This window comes from Cibotium barometz, chromosome 29 (assembly GCF_041138505.1).
Source record: "Cibotium barometz isolate CiBa-2024 chromosome 29, ASM4113850v1, whole genome shotgun sequence".
Lineage (NCBI taxonomy): Eukaryota > Viridiplantae > Streptophyta > Polypodiopsida > Cyatheales > Cibotiaceae > Cibotium > Cibotium barometz.
The window spans coordinates 51,567,565-51,584,018 of record NC_141074.1 but is presented as its reverse complement, the minus strand read 5'-3'; the positions used below and the strand labels follow the sequence as shown (position 1 = coordinate 51,584,018).

The following is a 16,454-nucleotide window of genomic DNA, read 5'->3' as shown; positions in this document are numbered from 1 at the left end:
GCATGCATCTATCAAGCACGTAAGATTCAATGGCATACAAGCAAGCAAGAAGAGGGAAGAGGATAGCTCACAAGTAAACTATTGCAAGGGAACGATTGTGTCTTGCTTATTGTCCAAAATGACTTATATACAAATAACTAGTTTGCACACTAGGCCACTCAAACTTAAAAAATGGGCCGGCCTCTGTTACTAGTCTTAAGCAACTATGTACACTAAGTCCGTAGACTTTCTCTATTTGACATTAAGCATATAGTAAGGATTTCTTTATATATTCCAATGTCGTCCTACAAAAGTTCAGTGCTTATTCACGTGGGTAACATGGAAGATTGCCTCATGGTAGGTCACGCAACTAGAACAATGTTAACCAAGGGAGTGGTTAACTTACTCTCTTCATAATAGCGACCTCATCCTCACGTTACCCAAGTCGGTGGTAAAGGTTTTGCCAGTGGAAGGTGTGGGTGGTTCTGGATACACCATGAAATTGACAACTGAGGTTAAGTGGTACACAAGCTACTTACCATAAGGGATACCCAAAGCTTCCCATCATTTTTCCGTTGATCGGACAATGGATCAGCCCAAATTATATCAAGATCGATCGACAGCCGGATGCATGAAAAAATGGTGGGAAGCTTTGGGTATCCTTGCGAATTGTTGCCAGGCCTCCATTGGTTATGGAATTGGTGTGGGCCCTTCAATATGAGATGGTTGGTAGAAGCAATCCACACTCTAGGATTAACAAAATGAGGGCCAGGACTCCATGGAATGATTAGCATGGGTAGATGGCGATTAGGGACGTTTTGGCACGATAAGGTATATGCTCGTATCTCACAACGTGACACATAGAGATTGGGCTTCTTTGTGGCAAATAGGAAGGGGGGTAGCCCAAGGACTCAGTGAGTCTCTCCCAACAAGAACACTCACATACGGCCTCAGTGACTCGGGGAGGTACCTGCTCTGCAAGGTGGTTGAGGGTTTTCCAGGGCTATGGGTTGTACCTACTGAGGCTTCTCCAAGGGGTGATGGTTCGTACTATGGGTCAACCCATCTAGAAATGTACCTGGAGAGTTGACATTGATGAGGTTAGTTGGTGCATGTGTATGTGCATGTCATGAGATGCGAGAAGTGAAAAAAAGTTGTGATGCTCATAATAAAATATGCATGTGATGTGTATGAGCAATAATGTGCATAAGGTGTGTACTCCTATGTGTACACTTCTCTAGCATGAAGACTTCTCCAACTCAACTACTTTACCTTCTGCCCATTGCCCATGTATCTGATATGCATGGGCAATGGGCATAAGGTGTGCATGTGTGTGTACACTTTAATAGCATCATGAAGGCTTATCCAACTCAACTGCTTTCTTTGACTCTTTTCTTCTTTCTTTGCTATCCCTTTTCTTGGGGAGTCAAGATTATTACATTGTATGAGGCATGACAATGGATGTTGCGCATGGCTGTGCTGCCCACCACTGCCACAATGTAGCTGGCCGGACTCTGTGGCTTGAGGGATTTGGCATTGTTGAGAACTTGTGGGATAGAGGTAGTGTGGATCAAATGGGTGGTATGGTCGAAGATGGGGCCACATAAGATTCCTATTGATTTGAGGAAGGTACCATATGGGCTAGGCTTGCACCAACCATAGTCCCCCCATCTAGAAATGTACCTGGATGGTTGTCAATGATGAGGCTCACATAGGTTCATGAAAGAACAATGCCTATGTGTCTATTACATATAGAGCTCGTGTATATATTGTAGGTGGCGTGCATAGACATTGGGAAAAAAGTGGGCCCATATAGGAGCTTATTTCAATGAAAACTCCAAGATTTTGTTTGTTTCACACTTATTTGTCTACTTTTGGTTTGAAAGAGGAAATTGGTTGATGCGTAACGAAGATGGCCGATAAGGTGGGTATGAATGAGGTTGGGTTGTCCATGAGAATGGAAGAATTTAGGACACCTCCCTATGGTAGGTACATTGGTAGAGCTTCCAACTTGGGGGAAAATTTTTGGATTGCTGGATATAATGCCGACCTTGGGCATATGACGTTACTTTGACCTTTTAGGCATCACTACCTTACTTGATTAGCACGGATGTAGGCAAGTATTATGCCTTGGAGGGAGATGTAGAGTGTGGTTGATTGAATCATTACTTTTCGTGAAGAGCTTCATTTGGGTGCATGGATTCAATGACTCCATGGACCACAACTGGGATGCCCATTTGATTGCGTAAGATGAAGGATTCTCTGGTGGGTATCTTCACAAAGTCCAAGTGTGCTCGTGCATGGATGGAAGGTTAGTAGATCTTGTGAGTGTGCAGATGATTCATGGATGGGAAGAGGGTTGGATTGAGCAAGAACGAGACTCAATGAAAAAGATGAGACCATGCATTGAAGGAAAACATGCAAGACAACTGGATTGAAGGCAAACATGCAGTGTTGGCATTGGGCTTGGATGTTGTGTGCAAGGAAGGTCACGATGATGCATAGAAGGGCACGTAAATTGGATGGAGAAATGTCATGTGGAGCTTGGATCCACAGGTTACGCGTGGCGGCCTTCGTAGATGCCTCTTTCAAAGGTGTAGATGCTGGAGACAAAGGATATGCATGCGAAGGCATCAATTTCATGATGCTAGCAAAGATGAATAAGGGTGCATGGGGAAATAGGGGTGTTGCTTGTATTTGTGTGAATGGCATTGGGAGGAGCACTTCAGGGCCGTGGGGGGGGGGGGGGGGGGGGGGAGTGAGAGGAGTTGCATGGGGAATGCAGGGGCCTACAGGTAGGCCTAGGGGGTGCAATTGGGGGCTGCATGCAGGGGAGTGTAGGCGCGAGGACACAGCTTTCGTAATGTTGCTGCATGGCGCACACACATGTGTTGTGGGATTGTGGTGGTGATCTCTTTGGTGTTAGGATGCAACTATGGGACACAATGGAACTCCTGGAAACCTGGGTTGCTCATTACAAACAAGAACTCTCTAGGATGCAACCACCACTACGCACAAAATTGATGGCACGTTTCAGGGTTCTTCCACTTGCTTCATCGGCATTCCTACACTTAGACTTTGGGGGTGGTGATAAAGACAAGACTTTGGGTCTCCACACCCACTTAGATTTAACACTCAAGGATGTTTTTGCGAGGGTCCAGGGCATGGGTTTCTTTGATTTTGGCACCTAGATGTGGGGGTTTCCTTTGTTCAATCCTTGTGCATTTGTGGGGGTCCAGGGCACGGGTTTCTTTGATTTTGGTGCCCAAATGTGAGGGTTTCCTTCATAGAATCCTTGTGCTTCTAGCATTTTTGTTGGGATGCATCCACTTTTGATGTGGTATTAGGTATTGAGGCCGTCCCTAGGATCTTTTTGGCTTCTAGGTTATTGTACGGACAGAGAGTTCCCCCCTGAAAAAGAGATCCTTCTATTATTACCAAAAAGAACATGTACACATGGAGTAATCCATAAAAAATGATAAAATAAGGGGGGTGGATCTCGTCCCCAGGATGGGGAGAGGAGGCTACCTCATACAATTTGGGGGGGCGAGTGGGGGACCATACCGGTGGTCTATAATGCCAAGTGGGCTCACCACCACTGTTCGTGTGATGAGAAACGGGCTGTGTAGCATTTTTGCATGCAATTCGATCCACTGCGAGGCTTCCCCCAAGGGTGATAATGAAATCAAAACATATTCTTAGGATGAACAATACTGGTGGGGTGGGGTGCCCTCGATAGCCTCTCTATAGAGCGAGCTCACCAAATATGCCACATAGGGTGTTAATGATATTAAGCCATATGCTCTAGATGAATTCTATTTGGTGAGGTGGGGGTGCTCTCAATCGTCTCGCTAACTACAATGAGCTTGCCACATATGCTGCCATGACGTAGTAATACTGCTACATATCTCCCATCTCTCACATAGGAGCTTACACAGTCTAGTGAATTGGAGAGGGAACCAAAATTGGAGCTATTGAGAACTGATGATAAAAAACCTGACTGTGCAATGCCAGTCCCCCACCATCCTCATTAGATGCCATGCTTACCTTACTTTTGGTGGCCTACATAATTGTGCCCCAAGTAACTGTGTGGCTGGGAGCCCAGTCCATAGTGAGAAGATGTGGAGAATCCTTTTCCAAACCTACTCTACAATACCAAAGGCAATGATGTTGGGACTCTTGTAGATGGCCACACCTTGAATAAAATGGTAATCTACCTTTGATGAGACTAACAGAGAGGGAGAGAAAGTTGAGTTCCTTACACAAAAGCAAATACACACAGAAGATAGAGCAATACACAAGAGAGAGATAGATGGCTGAATTTTCTTCTATATTCTTCTCTTCTCTATAACCATAAACTAAAGAGATAAGAGTACATACTATAACCATAAACTATATTCTTCTCTTCTCTATAACCATAAACTAAAGAGATAAGAGATAAGAGTACATACTATAAGCGAAAGTATTCTCCTACTATAACATACAATGGTCGATCCATATTGTGTACCTAACTTTATGAGCTAGCGCTATAACTATGCCATACTCTAGTAATCCAAATATGGCTGCCCACCCCACAACTTTATCACATAGCTTGTCATCCACAACTAGCGGCATATAATCATAATCTCACCAACCATGCCAGTGGCAAACGTGCAAAAGCTACCTTACCCACATAGGTGGCTCATCAATGTTTGTAGCACTAGTGGAGCTCGATATCTCAACACTCCCCCCTTGAGCTTATCTCCACACACTGCATTCCAAGTAAGTATATACCGGCTAACATATACCAGATCTACACCTGCCTACAACCTTCTCTCTCATAAAGTGATAATGCCCCTCAATGTGCTTTGTCTTAGCATGGTATATTGGGTTTATTGGCGCGCTGTATGCTAGTTATCATAATAAATGACAACGCCCTGTCCTTCTACTCACCCATATCACCAAGTAGCTTTTGAAACCAAGCTACCTCACAAGCTGTCATAGCAACACCCCTATACTTTGCCTCTGTACTCAACAAGCCAACTATCAGCTGTTTCTTACTACCCTAACTCATAACAACACTTCCAAAAGAAAACATAAAGCCACTATAGATCTCTTATCTACAACACTACCAACAACTGAATCAACATTTGTGTACCCATATAGTTGTATCTCTGTGCTAGTCTCATAGAAAAGTCCATAATCAATTGTGGGCTTTATGTACTTGAGAATCTATCTAGCCACACCTAATTTTGACTTCTTGGGGACTTGCATAAACTAATTCACAAGTCCAACAATATAGCTAAAGTCTGGCCTAGTAATGGTCATATAGATCAAGCTGCCTGTACATAGTGGGATCCTCCAAAATCTGACTTGTATATCTGTAGAAAGCTTTAAATAGGCTTAGAGCCTGTTATATCATACTTATATATATAACATATCCAAACTAACCCTTTGTTTCAACCATAGAAATGATAGCTCTCACGGTTTTGCCATTCTCGTATATATGTTGCTAGTGGTTTATAGGCTATGTGATAACCACTATGACATCACACTATGGACCGCCAACCATTTATATGTTATATTAAGAGAGTTATATTAAGAGAGTACTTTACCCTATAGTATATACTCTTGTCTTTATGTTATTGTTGTAGAGAAGAGAAGAAAATAGAGGAAAATTCAACCATCCATCTCACTTGTGTGCTTGTCTACTCTTATATGTGTGTCTACTTATAAGGAGCTCAAGCTCACCCTCTCACTTGTGTGCTTATGTACTCTTATGTGTGTGTGTGTGTGTGTGTGTGTGTGTGTGTGTGTGTGTGTGTGTGTGTGTGTTTTCTTGTAAGGATCTCAAGCTAACCCTTTCCCTCACATTTTTCTCATGATATTAGAGTTCCAATGCAGGTTAAGATCTCAAGAGGTAAGAAAGAGGCAAGAAGTGGTAAACAAGTAAGGGTAACTCTATCTCTTTCTCTTTAATTTGGAAGAAACTCTATGTAGTAGGTAGCTACTAGTCAAGAGCAGTAGAGGTAGGCATAACAATAAGTGCACTATCACATCTTGAGCCACCCTTTGCGATGAAGCAGAGGGGTAATATATTATGTGGGAATAGATCTAGATGTGTGATTTTGACATTTAGATTTGAGGCCATTTTGGGCCCATTTTGGCTTTGTAAGTTTTGCATAGGAACTCTATGAAATGTTAATTTTTACTGTGTATGCCCAATTTTTATTGGGTATAAAAGTGTTAATTTTTAGTGTGTATGTCTAATTTATAGTTTGGTGTAAAGTTGCAACATAAATTTTGTTTTGTAGGATAGTCTATCCAAAGAATATAAGATTTGCAAGTTATTGGTGGATGTATGCTTATGTGAGTGGTTTGCATATACGGGTAGAATATAACATGATTATAGTATAGCAGGAGGTGTGATAATGTTAAAGATTACAAAAGTTAAAATAAGTAATGTTTGATAAGCTGCTGTGCAGGTAACCATGTCTGCTGATAGTCTCTCCTAGATTATTAGCGAGAAGCTGGACAAGAACTTCTAAGGATGGAAGTTGAGAGTGTGAAACTTTCTTATGGGAAAAGGATACTAGGAGTTTATTTCAGGTGATGAGAAGGAGCTAGAGCTTCCGAAAGAAAACTTCACTTCTCAAACAACAAGCATAGGCATTTAAGGATTGGCACGAGAAAGCCAACAAAGTGATATACTGGTTGTTTATTATAGCATGTTGGATGCTATGTGGTGGCGGGGTTAAGAAAGACAAAGGCATGCACATAATATGCCTAAGATTAGATGGTGAGAGATAATATTTCTCCAATGAATTTGGTGATTATCTAAGAGAGGAGAGAATGGTGGGATAAAGAGGTAGTTTACATACAAGAATAACCTGCAAACAAAATCAGGTTATGGAAAGAAAGAATAAGCATATTACAGAAGTTGCCCGTGCATTGATGAATGAGAAAGGAATGCCTTTTTATTTTTAGGCTAAAGCAATAGGAATTGTGGTTTACATTATGAATAGAATAGATGTTCATGGCTTGACATATGAACAAAAATTTACTAGCAAAAAACTAGATTTGGTGCTTCAAAGTGTTTGGGTGTATTGCATACATACATATACTAGATGAGATGAGAAGAAAACTAGATCCCAATGCAAAAATTGTCTCTTGATTATATAATTCCTTGAGTAGAAAGGTTATAGATGTTATAACCCCACTATATATGTGAGTGAGAAGGGTTTTGATGAGATGAGTAGTTGGCATACTCCAGTGAAGGATTCCATAGAGGTTGATGTAAACAACAATGTGACTATAGTGAAGAAGGCAAAACAACCACATGTGCTTAGTGGACATGGAGTGTCCTCTAGCATTGGGTTTATTGTTAGACCTTGGTTAGGGAAGTTGAGGCAGAATGCCAAGAATTTTGACACATCATTTGGAGTTATTAGAGGTGATAAAATTTAGCAAATTCACATGTATCATAAAAGAGAAAAGAGAAGGTGGACCAACCTTTCATAATGCTTAATATTTCAGAAGGTCATTCATTTGTGATGGGGATAGTGGCCTTGATGAGGAGTTTGCCATCTTGATTATTTGGTACACATGGTGTACAAAACAGTAGTATTGAGAGGACCTGGTAGTGATTCAAGTGTACGTAAGTCTGCAAAGGTCAAATATTCAATGGTTGAGATATGATGGGTACTTGGATATAAACATTACGAAGATATCATGGATGAAGAGATGGCTATATATTGGATACAAATGAGACATGGGAGTTGATTTTACCTAAGGAGAAGAAGAAAATTGGGGATGGAAGTCGGTCTATAAAGTAAAACATAATTTAGATGCATCTCTGAGTAGGTACAAGGTAATTGGGGGGGATGGAAGTGGGTCTATAAAGTAAAACATGATTTATATGTACCTATGAGTAGGTACAAGGTAAGCTTAGTAGCCAAGGGATATGCATAGACCTACAAAATTGACTATGAAGAGAATTTAACCTTGGTTGCTAGGATGGTAATCATGAGAGAAATCATTGCTATGAATGTAGCTAAGAAATGGTCTTTACATTAGATGGATGTAAATAATACATTTTTACATGGTGATTTACAAGAGGAGGTCTACATGGTGTAGGCGCTAAGATATAAGGATCATGCACGCCTACATGCTGTGTAAAGCCTTGTATGGCTTAAAACATTCACCTAGAGCATGGTCAGACAAGATAGGAGAGAATGGTCAGACAAGATAGGAGAGCACAGTCTAATCATGCACCTAGATCGTAGTTAGATAATAAAGGAGAGTATTTTGGCACTATTGGATTTCATATTTCTGCAATAGATTTTTCACATGTGAAAAAGATTGATAGGGATATTGTTCTAGTAGTCATGTATGTTGATGACTTGATTGTTCATAAGGGAAAACACTGGTGTTAATATTCATAAGGTGAAAATGCTCCTTATGAGGAAGTTTAAAATGAAGGATTTGGATGAGTTGTGATACTTCTTGGGTATAGAGGTGATTAGATCACATGATAGTAGTTGGCATTCATAGAGGTAGTATGCCCTAGACATGTTGTCCAAGTATGGGGATGATATGTTGTAAGCCAATCTCACTGCGATTGGAGCGTAACACAAAATTACTTGCAGATATATGTGATCTTTTGGAGAACTCTACTATGTACATGTGCATTGTAGGGGATTTGACCTACATGACTATTACTAGGCTATATTTGAGCTAGGTTGTTGGATTGGTGAGTCAATTTATACAAGACCCAAGGAAGCAACACTTAGATATGGCTAAGAGGATACTCAGATACATAAAGTCCACAATACACTATGGACTTCTGGATGTGACTAGAAGGATACTCAGATACACAAAGTTCAGAGTACATTACATACTTTTCTACGAGGCTAGATGTAGATTAGGCTGGTAGTATCTCAGACATGAGATTGGCTATAGTGATACATGGATATTCTCAGACATGACATACAGATGTAGATTAGGCTTGTAGTGTCTCAGAAATGAGATTTACTAGGGATACATGGTTAAACAGATGTAGATTGGGTTGATGGTGTCCTTAGATAAGAGATCTACTAAACTTTATGTTTTATTTTTGGAGGGCTATTAGTTGGAGCAACCAACGGTTGCTTTGTCAAGTATAGAGGTTTTGAGTATGGCGGCTTAGTTGTAGAAGCTACTCAGATATATGGGTGAGCCTATGGTTAGTTGTCATTTATTATGACAACATGAGCAGAATAGTAACCTAATATATCATTATGGGACAAAGCACATTGAGGTACATTATCACTTTTTGAGGGAGAAGGTTCTAGTAGGCGATGTGGCTAGTAACCTAGTGTATCACATTCAGGTGCATTATTACTTTGTAAGGGAGTTCTAGTAGGTGATGTGGATTTAATATATATTAGAACAAAGGATCAGGTAGTTGACATCATCACAAAGGAATTGGGTACAAAAAATCTCCACAGGTTCAAGAGCTTACTTGGAGTGCAAGGTATGGAGTTAAGCTCGAGGGGGAGTGTTCAGGATGACAACTCCGCACTTATGACACTAGCATGGTTGTTGAGATTATGGATTATATGCTTCCATCATGTGATAGCCACTTTGGTTCACTAGAGTTATGGCATAGTTATAGTGCTAGCTCATGTAGTCAAGTTCACTAGAGTTATGGTATAACTATAGCACTGGCTCATGTAGATCTATGGCATAGCTATAGGGCCAGCGTGTATGTAGTCGGGTTCACACTAGGGTAGTAGAGTAATTTCCATTATGTAGTTAGGTTCACTAGAGTTATGGTATAACTATAGCACCAGCTCATGTAGATCTATGGCATAGCTATAGGGCTAGCGTGTATGTAGTCGGGTTCACACTAGGGTAGTAGAGTAATTTCCATTATGTAGTTAGGTTCACACTAACTATTTGTATGCTATAGTAACATAGTACTTTTCATTATGGAATGCACTCTCTTACCTTTATTTTATGTAGAGAGGAGAAGATAATATGATAAAATTTAGCCATACATCTCTCTTGTGTACTTGTCTACTCTTGTGTGTGTGTGTTTTTGTGCTTATAAAGAGTTCATGATCCCCTACATTCTTCTTAGCACAATGGTTGTGCTACTATGGAATATACAATTACATTACAAGAGAATAAAACAAAATGCAAATTTTGAGAAAAGGGTCTAATTGTACCTTTGAAATTAACTTATTAAAAGGGGGGTTTATGTATCCTATGTGTAGACAAATGAAGCTTCTTCCTTATCAATGGTCTATGAGTTTTTTGAGGATCCCAAGGTGCTTGTACAATCTCCAATTATCACTCTTTTAAGCCCAAATGACTTACAACCTAGATAATTTAAACATATGATCAAGGGACAAGTCTAACTCTAAAAACTACATAGGTTGTACTCTCCTCCTTCAAGATAAAAATTCATGGTTTTATCATGAGAAAGGGACCCTTTATATATTTGAAAATGACAGCTAGTCACTCTACTTGCTCACTAGTTAACTCAAGGTTGGAAGCCCACAATATCCCATGAAACTCAACCTTAGCTTTCACTCATTTTACATGCACTCAATCACTCCTACATGTATCCACCCATACATCAAGTTCCACATTTATGCACGAATGCCCACAATATCCCATGCAACTCGATCTTAGCCTTCACTCATTTTACATGTGCTCAATCACTGCTACATGTATCCACCCATAAATCAAGTTAACTTCCACATTTATGCACGAATGGCAACAACACTATAGATGGCCATAGAAAATGTTATCCAATTTATAAAGGGTCTTGTAATCTAATAGTGAATATGCCAATTACGGGCGTATGTAGAAAACAACCCTTTTATGAGCATGTCCTTTGTGGTTGTTGTAAATGAGACATGACGAATGAAATATGGAAGTGCTTTACGTTACAACAAATGTTTTACATTTATACGTGGACTCACTCTTTGGAGTAACTTGTCACAACTAAAGTCTAGTTTTTTGTTTTTTTTTTTAAAAAGTAGCACATAGAATTAAATTATAAGAGAGAAGGGAAGTAGATACAACATTTTGGAGATGGGCTCCAAGTCTGATATAGGGGCCCTACAACCATCAAGGGTTTCACCTAGAACACTCCAACTAGGTCCCTTGTCCACCAATGCTTGAAGAACAAGGAGATGAAAAGACTCAAGCCCTTGGAGTCCCAATTGGCTCATATGTACTTCAATTGGTTAGACAATTGTCAAAACAATTAGGCTACCAATTTGACAAAAGTTTTGTATTGGTCTTGTGTTTACATTTCAAATGGCATGCTATTCATGACATCATCGTGAGCTTCTGAGGATATTTCGTATATTTGTGCATCCTTGTCAATAAGCTACATAGGAATTGATGCTTCAAACTAGATGGGAGTACATTAGGATTTCTAGTTTGTCTTTGAGTAAGTGATAAATGTATGCCAATGTCTCCATAGTACAATCCCTTGACCACATAGGAATTTGCTACAATATTTCCACCCCATCCATCTCGAGTTACCTTAAGGATTTGGCTCTTTACTCCGGTGTATTTTATAGCATAGACGTCAACACCTTCTTTATTTTCTAGCCCTGCATTCACAACAAAATTATCATCAAGTCAAAGAGTGTCGCTTAGGGTGCTAAAAAAATTTCATATATAGCAATCTCCTCTTCTTGTTCCCCTTCCTCACTTTCATTTGGAATGGGAATGATTGTATGATAGATCCATGAATTGACATGTGATTTATTGATACATCTCTCTCACTCACCTTGCATGCAAGCATTAGAATAGCAGAGAGGTTCCTTGTTCTAAGTGCCCTACCATCATCTTCTAAATACCCTTGAACATTGTGAAAGGAGAAAGTCTTCTCAATGGGTTTACAATCCCATTTATTGGGTCTATCAACCTTGCCTTCTTTGAACTCCCAAAACATTCTTGTTACATCCCTCTCTTTTGCTTTATAGCTGGATTTGGCAGTGTGCAAGAAGTTAGCTATCAAGAAGGCCACAACATCTACAACACACTATATTTTTCCCCATCTGTACAGTTGCTTGTGCATTAAAGTTATCTTCACAATAGCACCTGCCACATCATGTTCACCCTTGCCATGTCTAGAACCAAATAAATTTCAAGTAATCAACATGTTTGTAATGAAGATGGGGTTGCCTCCTGACCGGTGAAGCTTGAGCCACATGTAGCATGCCTGATCGTCTTTGCGAGCCACTGAAATGATGCTGCGGAGGTGTGGCTTAAAGAGGACAGCCACCCCTCCCGAACCTCGAACTCCTCCACATGTCCATGTCTCCCCACACTAAGTTGCCTCTCCCACATATCCGGAGATCTCTTGTAGCCCCCTCTCAGGACTCTCGTGAGTCCCGGTATAGAAGATCATGCCTGTGCATGTGTGAGTGTCTAAGAAACCTCTTAGGTTTGACCATAGCATGCCATTGCAATTCCATACAGCCATGTGTGGTCCCATAGACCCTGTGTCCTATTTGGGCTAAGATGATGGAGCGGCCATCTTTCCATATTGCCCATTTTCCCGCCTTGCGAGCTTCTAGAATGGCTGGCATGGCTGCCCTTCTTTGTTCGAGTTGAAGTGGCGTGAGATCATCCCCAAGGATCACTCAGGGTGTAATACCTTTGAGCTTCCCCGGTGTTTAAGGAATTTGTTCTTGATTTGCATGTCCTTGAACTTCAAGAGGAGAGGTTGCTCTTTGTTGGGGTACTTACCGACCCGCCATGCATTAGTGAAGGGCGGCGGTCCCTCAATCTTCAGCATGTCACACAAACTAGCTCCATCTTCTTTGGAAGAGGATCCTTTCTTCAATCCGGTGACATGAACATTGAAGGCTTTGGCCTGCCTCTTCTTCCCCTCTTGTAAGGTGTCAATCATGGCTTTGGTGTTGTCCATGGGTTTATGCTTTCGTACCACCTCTACCCATGAAGAGGCTTCTTCTAGCCTCTTGAATTGTAAAAGTTGCTCTGTTTATCTCCGACTCGGTGGCAGCCACTTCTTCTTTTCTGGCTGCACCTCGTGTGGCATTCTCCATGGCATGCCTAGCTGTTTGCAGCTCTGTGTGGAGGCGTTCATTGGTTGCCTTGAGCTCGGCAAGCTCAATCCTTAGCTCCTCGGCTATAGGGAGTTCCCCCTCTTCCCTTTCAGCCCTTAAGGAGTTAACAATAGCATGTAGAAGTTTCATATTTTCATTGTTTTTGGCACGTTGTTGCTTCGGTTCTTGGATCTCCTTTAGGGTAGCGATATATGCATCTTTGACTTCGAAAACTTTTTCATGAAGGCCTTCAAGTTCTCCATCTCCGTCTTGATCTCACAAAATTATTTTTTGTGACTGTTAAATGTTCTATCTACGATCTTATTGTCTAATGTGAGGGATTTCAAGTTATCTGCAACCTTGTTGAGTTCTTCCTAGAATCCCGTGTCTGCAACACTTCTCACAATTGTTAGTGCGGGTTACAATGAAACCCCAAGCTACAGTGAGAGTTGCTTTAAGAAAGATCACCAGAGCTGGCACAAACTCGGCACATGCAACTGCCCTCTTGCAAGCAACATAAAGGAGGGGAGAGGAGGAAACGAAGAGAAAGAAGGCAAGAGGCCGCAACGAAGAGAGAGAAATCAAGTAAGTTCAAAGAGAGAGAAAGAGGCGCCGGTTAACCTAAAACGACCAACAACAAACAGCATAGCGAAACCCTGAGAGAGAGAGAGAGAAAAAAAAGCAAGCATTCTCGACAATGTGTCTGCAGGTGAGTACTCAGGTTGAAAAGATTCACGTGTGAACTGTGAGCTATGTACTCAGTGCAATTTGCTAACTTGAACAACCCTTAGCCAGCAGCCGAAACCCTAAAACGCAGCCATGATGACCTACGAAACCCTAAACACATCCATGATGACCTAGGGAACCCTAAAAACACTAGACAAAACCCTAAAAGTGCAATCACTTGAGCAACGGAAACCCTAAAATGATGACCTGCAAAACCCTAATACAGTCTACGAAACCCTAAAACACACCCATGATGACCTATGAAAACCCTAAAAATGCAAACATGATGATCTGTGACGCTAAAACAACCTGCAAAACCCTAAAATAGCAAAAGGAGATGACCTGCAAAACCCTAAAATAGCAAAACTAGGAGAGAGAGAGAGAGAGAGAGAGAGAGAGAATGCTTGGAGAATTGGAGTTCGCAATCCCGAAGGGCAATCCCAACGCCATAGACATCGATAGTTGATTGAGTCCCGAAGGGTAGATGAGTCCCTCCCGGGATTACCCCGAAGGGGCACCTTGCAAGTGCCAAGGCCAAAGAGAGGAAAGCTTGAGAGCAATGAGAGCTTGAGCTTGAGAGCTTAAAACTTGCAATCTCTTGAGCAACGAGAGAGAGAGAGAGAGAGAGAGAGAGAGATGTGTGCGATTAATTGTTATCGAGTTTTTGATACCATGATGGCCATGGCCAATAACTGAACAAGCAATGATTTACATGATCAGATGCACGATGATACGTGCTCTCCAAATTTGAGTAGAAAGTGCATGCTACAATTTTCTTAGCATGAGGGTCAAAGCAAGCAATTGTACTCAAAATTTATAATAGTAGGAGAAAATGGTTGAGACCCTCGTTAATGAATAAGAGATTCATTATGTATAAACAGTCACAATGCTGTTGCTTTCAGTTGTTTTGAATCTATAGTGTTCCTTAAGGTCTTGCACACTTGAGTCCTAAAATTATAACCATAAAAATTGAAAATTTAGGTGCTACTCTGGGTGCATTAATGAATAAAAACTGAATTCCTTGCCACCAAACTTGGTATGGTTGCTACTATTTATACTTAATACTAACTCTCTTTTTTTTAAGATCTCTTGGGCACACATTACTTTTTGTTCTTAAACACCATTCATCATGGAAGGATATCTAGCATGGTGGGTAGGTACCTAGCTATAAAGGTCTTGAGACTTTCTCAAGGTTGCTTTTGACGGTACCCTATTTAGACTAATTAAGAGAGCCTTGCCAAGCTCGATCAGTTCATATGAGAAATGTAGATGGATCAATGAATATTTACACAATATCTTCTTCAAACATGGTCTTAAAATAATACATATTACGTATAGGAAAAACAGTTCTGTACCCAATCAATTGCTAAATGCTCACATGCATCCCATTTATTCTTAATTCAGAAAGACTTACAGAGTAACGATCCTAACCCAAGGTGCAGTATTATAAAAGATCTCCAAGAACTAAGGCATATTTGTATTAGAGTCATCTTTAAATTCACTAACAACTTTGGGTAAGCCCAACTCTTGTAATCCAAGTGTTTTAGTGGGTTTGGAGTTCATAAACAGGACAAACAAGACCCACAAATGCAGACTAATGATATATACAACTGCAAATGCTTGTGCCCAACGATGCCTCCGAAGGTAGAACATTCCTGCTGAGAAAACAGCATTTAATTGACGGAGTACAGGGGAAAAAGCTGGGCTACCCATGCTACCAACTGTGGCAGATGACTCCCCAAGGTGACACGTGGAAGACTTGGTCTTTGAGTCATAGCACCTACTGAGACCATGTTCCATATCGTCATAATAGGGGTCCCAATCGAAGTTCTTCCGAAATTCCATTTTGTTTCTTGATGCTTGGGAGGAAACCATCACCCTCTCTTCTTCAATTGCATTGGAGATGGCCTGGATTTACCATATGTTAGCATGCTAAATACTATAGTGTCTCTCTCTCTCTCTCTCTCTCACACACACACACACACACACAGTTTGAGCTCGAGCTAGGTTTTTTTCCCCTAGTCTCCTGTCTTACACAGTCCTGCTGGTTGCTGTAAGCCGCCAAGGCCCATAATAAAAAAGGGGGGAGGGGGATTTTGTGTGTGTGTGTGTGTGTGGGGGGGTGTGTGTTGTTGCTACCTTCATATCCATGAGCCTCAAAACTCGCCCCCTCATAAGGGGTGGGCTCTATGTAAGAAAGATTAGGGGCAAGAAAATGAACTTTTAAGGGCTCTCTCCTTGCCAAGGAAACCAACCACCACACGCCAGAATGAGGGGGCTGCATACCTTGAAGAGGAAATTATCATACTGCAACAGGAGAGCTCAAGAGTTGAAAAAGCAGCTCCAAAGGAAACGAGTGTCACTTTAACGTGGTGAAATCTCACAAGAACACAGAAGTGAACATGCTCAAGCCATCCTTGTCAAAGCAAAAAAGGTGGAGGGCACCATCAATGAAACAATGCAAGTCTTAAGTCGGAAGTCAAGACTCAGTCAAGGAAGTCTTCCAAAAGTGGAAGGGCAGGTTGTCATCCAATTGAAAGAGTAAAAGTCCGGCATTCCAAGCATTTGCCGAGGTGACACTAGAAATCGCCTGGGATATAGACAAGACCACTGAAATTGGAAAAACAAGGACGAAGAGCATGCTATTGTCACATTCATCACAAGACACCAAGGTCAGAGATCCTTGAGCAA

At 41.1% G+C, this 16,454-nt stretch overlaps 1 protein-coding gene across 1 annotated transcript in view; it reads right to left on the bottom strand.

Annotated features, from left to right (window-relative positions):
* Nucleotides 1-15,129: 15,129 nt before the first annotated feature.
* The window catches only part of GC2 (golgin Putative 2), a 104,465-nt gene continuing 103,140 nt past the window's right edge, over nt 15,130-16,454 (bottom strand). The window contains exon 10 of the mRNA XM_086823437.1: nt 15,130-15,671. Within this exon, the coding sequence (XP_086679563.1) occupies nt 15,228-15,671 (444 nt within the window). The 3' untranslated portion in view covers nt 15,130-15,227. The remainder of the gene's footprint in view (nt 15,672-16,454) is intronic.